Raw genomic sequence first — 6312 nt, forward strand, 5'->3', positions numbered from 1 at the left:
GGGTTAGGTTAGTGAAGACACTTTCTGGGCCGAGCGCTGCGGTGGCGGTTTGGTCAAGTTGAGACACTTTCTGTAAGATCCATGTACAAAATTGTTCTCTAGGAAAATAACCTTTTTAAAAGTCCGTTATGGTCAAACTCGTCATTCTCGTGTGAAATCAATATTTTTTTTTGGCTGTACGTTGCCGAACATTATCGGATTGCATTGCCAACCCCCCATAAATAGTTGCTATTATAATTCAACTTCAAATTGTATCTTTTCTGGATTAAATGATTTTGAGCCACCTTTATTTTTGGTAATCTAGAAAAATCCAAATCCATTAAGTCAATTTCAATTAAGAATTACTGATCTTCATGTAAAATGCTTTTCAGAGATACCGTACTTCACTATGTGGATGTGGACGCTCAGAGGAACCCCATCAAGTAAACCGCAATGAAGAATAAAGCCATAGAATATCGACATCAAGAACTTCATCATTTTTTTACTTTTGTCCTGTTTTTTTGTCTTGTAACTTACCTCATCATTAATTTTTCTGTTTTGTCTAGATTGCTTACCGTATCCTTTGAATACATTGCCGGCATTTATAAACTGATAAAAGTCGCTGTACGCTGTAAGTTGTCATTTTTCGACTTAGGGACTTAATTTTTCTGTATTTGTATAGCTTCTTTATTTACACTCAAAAGTTGGTATACGCTGAAAGTTGTCATTTTTCGGCCTAGCTTGCAGTTTTTGTCTAGCTACTTGCCATATCCTTTGAATACAGGCCCGGCATTTTTCGGCCTAGCTTGCAGTTTTTGTCTAGCTACTTACCATATCCTTTGAATACAGGCCCGGCATTTTTCGGCCTAGCTTGCAGTTTTTGTCTAGCTACTTACCATATCCTTTGAATACAGGCCCGGCATTTTTCGGCCTAGCTTGCAGTTTTTGTCTAGCTACTTACCATATCCTTTGAATACAGGCCCGGCATTTTTCGGCCTAGCTTGCAGTTTTTGTCTAGCTACTTACCATATCCTTTGAATACAGGCCCGGCATTTTTCGGCCTAGCTTGCAGTTTTTGTCTAGCTACTTACCATATCCTTTGAATACAGGCCCGGCATTTTTCGGCCTAGCTTGCAGTTTTTGTCTAGCTACTTACCATATCCTTTGAATACAGGCCCGGCATTTTTCGGCCTAGCTTGCAGTTTTTGTCTAGCTACTTACCATATCCTTTGAATACAGGCCCGGCATTTTTCGGCCTAGCTTGCAGTTTTTGTCTAGCTACTTACCATATCCTTTGAATACAGGCCCGGCATTTTTCGGCCTAGCTTGCAGTTTTTGTCTAGCTACTTACCATATCCTTTNTTTAGCAAAATGAAGATTGTGCGTGATATGAGCTTTCAAAAATGATATCTTTTATATTTATATCTTCAAAATTTACGGGTATAATTAACTTTTGAAGGATTTTTTTGCTTTATAATCAGTTTGAATTTGGACAGATTTATAAATAATTCAGTCTATTTTTATGATTAAAGTGTTAAATATTTATTATTGTATTATGTACATTGTACAATATTAATTTAAGTGGGGGTGGGGGGATCAATAAACAGAGCTGTTTTCTCGAAATATCATTTTTCTTCCCCTCCCCCCAAGAATTTTTGCATGTCAATGAGTTAGCTCATTTTTCAGTTACATCTTGATTCATCGAAGAAAAGGAAGTTGGAGGAGAGTGAGTCTGTTTGGCATCATGTAGGAACTCAGTGTGATTTTTCAAATGAAGGCAAAGTTTATCTTAAATATCGTGACGTTAAGGAGACGCTGAAAGAAGCTAAAAAAACTATCAAGTACTTGAAGAGTAACAAATATCTTCAAGTAAAACTCAAGGAGGTTATTTCTTGAAGATAACATTATTAATTAGGTTGGGATTCAACGAACTTCATTATTTACTTAAATTTTGAAGCGACTAAAAGTGTTAATTTTCTAGAGAACGCTTTTTGAACCCTCCCTTCCCCGTGAAGTGAAGAGTACAAACTACTTCTGCAAATGATAATAATTTAACCAATTCTCATTCATCCTTGATCATACAAATGGCTTCTAAGCGGCCACTACACGATTATAAAAGGTCACATAAAATTTTATTTACAATCTACTTTCCCTTCAAACTATTTTTAAAACTGTTTTCAGAAAAATGGGTAAAAAATGCGCCGTGAAAGGTCGCCCAAGTATTAAGAATTTGTCAAGATGTAAAAATGAAGAACAGTATATATTGTGGAAACGTACAATAAACTACACTGGAAAGTGCAATCAAAAAAGTTTTTTCATTTGTTTCAAACACTTTTCTGCATCCCAGTTTTATAGAGATTTGCAACAAGAACTGTTAGGTAGGGGGTATATAATTTTAATAATTACTCCTAGTTCCTAAAATATATACCCTATTTTTAGGCACGACTAGACGACGCCGATTGCTTCCAACTGCTGTGCCGGATACTGATATAAATGGTTGTGCCACATTAGACAATAAAAATGAGCCAGCAAATTATTTATCCGATGATTGTGTCATGTTGCCTAGCGAAAGTGTGCCACGTCAAGAAAATTCGAGAGATTTTGACACACTACACAAGACAAGTATGCCAGAATCAAATTTATCTGGATTTAGATCTGAAAAGCTTAAGAATAATGAGGTAGGGTTATTTACTTTCTGAGCATTAAGGTTTTTTTTTTTTAAGCCTGAAACATTTAATTTTACCTAATATTCTTATTGTTCCTACCCATACTACTTTCTGTCTATTTAATTCCTAAAAGTTTGGTTCAAAGTATGCCTTGTCAACTTTTTTTAAAGATCAACATAGGAAATCTGTAAATTTCTTTTCTTTTGCTGGACACTGTGTTTCATGTTTGACATTCATCAGCAGCACATATATACATATATTTATATAATATAATAAAAAAATATTAGAAAACATGCTTGACAATTTTTTTTCAGATCTCAACCCAAGCTGATACAGATCCTTTAAAAGGTAGGGTGGAGATAGTTCAAAATACTATTCAGTCATAAATATTTTTTTTTGCTTCAATAAAAATTCTAAAATTTTAGCATCTGCTACTAGGAAAAACAATTGGATTTAGACTATTTTATCTTTCCTATTCAACAGAATTTTTTGCCCGCTTTTTTTTCCAAAATTTCAAGATTCCTAGGACGAAACAAAATATTGGCATAGGACATCCCTTAAAGTCAGATTTGATGATTTTTTTTATATTTTAGGAAAGATTTAATGTTATATCAGATAAAATTCTTAAAGAAATAAAAAAAATAATTAATGAATTAAATTGCATTGCATTATCTTACGCAAAAAAATTTACAAAAAAAATTCTCCATCCAAGACAGAGAAGTAACAGGTGGCGGAGGAACAACCATCAGAAGAAAAATAACAGTCAACGGAGCAACAGCCATTGGCGGAGCAACAACTGTTGGCGGAGGGACAACCGTCAACGGAGCAACAGCCATTGGCGGAGAAACAACCGTCAGCAGATTAACAACCGTCCACGGAGCAACAGCTATCGGTAGAGAAACAACTACTGGGGGCGAAGGAACCGGTTTGGGAGGGAAAATACTTGACGGAGGAATTAATAATCAACGTTCCTTGCTACCATCATCAACCAAACTGGATAATTCAAAGAGTAAACAAACAAAGAGAAGATGCGCCGTAAAAGGTTGCGTCAAACGAACAACTTTGACAGGTTGTAGAAGTGAAGAACAATACTTATTATGGAAAAAAGCAATCAACTATTCGGGAAAGCGCAGTCAACACTCATTCCATATTTGTCGCAATCACTTTTCTAAGTCTCAGTTTTATAGAGATTTGCAAGAAGAACTACTAGGTAGGGGTATATATTTTATATCCCTCATACCCAACCCCCTCCAGTTATTTTTGATGGTCGGGGGGGGGGGGGGGGTACGTTTGACAAAACTGGCGCATGTCGTTGTTTTATACTTTTATCCTAAAAGAAAAAAAATTGCCAGTAAATGTAAATGTAAACATTAAATGTTAATGTAAATGTAAACATTTCTGACATTTGGGGTTATTTCAAGGTGGTGGGGTAAAGGGGGGGATGCTTTTTCAAGTAAAAAATATACCTTTGCTGGTTTGCCGAAACGATTCCACCGATTGCTTCCAACAGCTGTACCTGACATAAATCTAAATGGTTGTGACACATCAAACAATACAAATATGCCTGACAAGTATTTATCTAATGACTGTGCCACGTTGTTTGATATAAATGAGTCAGACTCAAAATTATTCGGCTTTCAAACTGGAAATAACAAAATTAATGAGGTAAGAGGGTGATGACTTAAAAAAAAAATTGGCAAAATTTTATTTCACCTTGAATCCTTTACCGACCTAAAATCAAAATTTCCTACAGTGAGAAGCAGAAATCCTGGAATAAAATTTCGACTTTGTGCAGTGTGCACAGACCTTTGCTGTATTTTAAAATTAATTTTTAGGTTACAAGTAAAACTGTTTGCTTTCTAACATCATCAAAGGCCCACTTTAAATAATACTTTGAAGTCGTCTTCCTACTCCATAGTTTTTATGTCTCACTGTATCATATTTTCTAAAAAAAATTCTTTAAATTATTCTTCCCTGTTTTTGTATTTTTAGTAATAATTTAATAACTCTATTAAGGGGGAAGAATTTTATTGAAAATTTAAAATTCTTTTTACAGTAGCAAACTAGAAGCAACATTTGTAAAAGAAAACATTTTAAAATCGAAACCCCGGAATTAAATTTTTTTTTAAATCTGCGATCACAAGGCCGCAGGAAGGTTGATTTATCAATTTTTGAAATATGTTTATATGGGTACAAGAGGATGTGTCTTGAACCAAATATAACTTGCTTAATTTTCTGGGATTTTTTTCGAATTTAAGATTTACACAAAAAAAACCAAAAACTGAAAGAGACTGAAAATGATAAAAAGAATTCTGCAGTGCTTAGGATCCGGATCCGTTAGATCCGCAAAAATATGCGGATCCACTGATCCGGATTCAAGGGGTAAAATATCAACTAAAAACTGCAAAAAAAAAACTTTTTTACTACTAAAACCAAAATCTAAAGTGTTGAAAAAAGAGATTATAAAAATTTCCTTCCTCATTTTGAATGGTTTTAGGATAAAAATAAGCGAAAAAAATAAAACAAAAAATTTGCAAATTAATTTTTGTTTAAAAAAATTAAGTAAATTTTAAAGAAATGTCCCGGATCCGGATCCTTTTTTCCCAGCGCGGATCCAGGATCCGGATCTGCATCAAAAATAAATGGATCCTAAGCACTGGAATTCTGTAATCAATTTTTAAAATGTATGTAAGAAAACTTTAGAACCATGGTGCAAGGAGGATTTGACCATTTTTCTAGATAAAAAGTTTCAACCTTATCTTTTGTTCTCTTCAGGTCTCAACCCAGGTAGAATCAGAACTGTTGTTAGGTTGGAATAATTATTGTTGTTAACACCTTTTTGAGACAATCAACTCATAAACTTTTCTTTTTAGAAATCTAATTTAATTTTCTCCAGCAATTTCAAGATTCGTAAGGGGGGGGGGGACTAAGTTTGAGAATACATTTAAACTAACTTTCTATTCAGAGATGGCGATGCCCGATTTACCTTTATCTGATCAAGTATGAATTGGCTCTCAATGTTTTTGTTTCTTTAAACTGTTTATTTTCATTTGCGATTGTTTCTTTGCAAAAGTGACTTGCACATTTCTATTTTATAAGAAGCTATGAAGAAGTTATTAGAGTCAAACACTTTTCCAGTCAGAAAACAATATTATCTTCCACATTTTTGATCAGATTGAGGTTTTAAGGGTACCGTTGTAAATCCGGCATTGCCATCTTTGCATGGAGAGTAACTTGAACTTACGCGTAATGTCCCATTAATGTTGGGAACAGGACTTTCCTTTTACTCTGATTTGGTTTGACTTTAAATCTAAACAATGATAAAACTGTAATTTAAACCCTCGGGTAACATTTTTTTTAAACTTAAAATATATCAATTTGTGTAATTGTCTTGTTACATCATTTAATCATCAGAATTTGATAAAACAAAATTTTCCCAACCCAAGACGAAAGAATAACCGTTGGCGAAGGAACAACCATTGTTGGTGGGACAACCGTTAGCGGAGGAATTACACTTGTGGGAGGAACAACCGTCGGCGGAGGAATGAGTAATCAATGTTTACTTATCCCTTTATCATTAGCCACACTGGATAATTCAAAGGGTAAAGCAGGTAAAGACATTTATATTTATATATTTTTTTTTAATATGAAACTATCCCTCCCCCCC

General features: G+C 34.3%; 2 protein-coding genes across 2 annotated transcripts in view; one reads left to right on the plus strand and one right to left on the minus strand.

Moving 5' to 3' along the window:
* LOC111716332 (serine/threonine-protein phosphatase CPPED1) overlaps positions 1–837 on the minus strand; it is a 6648-nt gene extending 5811 nt beyond the window's left edge. The window contains exon 1 of the mRNA XM_023491770.1: positions 811–837. Within this exon, the coding sequence (XP_023347538.1) occupies positions 811–837 (27 nt within the window). The remainder of the gene's footprint in view (positions 1–810) is intronic.
* Positions 838–1666: 829 nt separating this feature from the next.
* LOC111716331 (uncharacterized) overlaps positions 1667–6312 on the plus strand; it is a 5599-nt gene continuing 953 nt past the window's right edge. Inside the window, exons 1-7 of the mRNA XM_023491769.1 lie at positions 1667–1756; positions 2419–2657; positions 2960–2993; positions 3358–3855; positions 4120–4310; positions 5421–5454; positions 6092–6256. Of these exons, the coding sequence (XP_023347537.1) occupies positions 2535–2657; positions 2960–2993; positions 3358–3855; positions 4120–4310; positions 5421–5454; positions 6092–6256 (1045 nt within the window). The 5' untranslated portion in view covers positions 1667–1756; positions 2419–2534. The remainder of the gene's footprint in view (positions 1757–2418; positions 2658–2959; positions 2994–3357; positions 3856–4119; positions 4311–5420; positions 5455–6091; positions 6257–6312) is intronic.

The sequence above is a fragment of the Eurytemora carolleeae genome, unplaced genomic scaffold (assembly GCF_000591075.1).
Source record: "Eurytemora carolleeae unplaced genomic scaffold, Eaff_2.0 scaffold2034, whole genome shotgun sequence".
Taxonomy (NCBI): Eukaryota; Metazoa; Arthropoda; class Copepoda; order Calanoida; family Temoridae; genus Eurytemora; species Eurytemora carolleeae.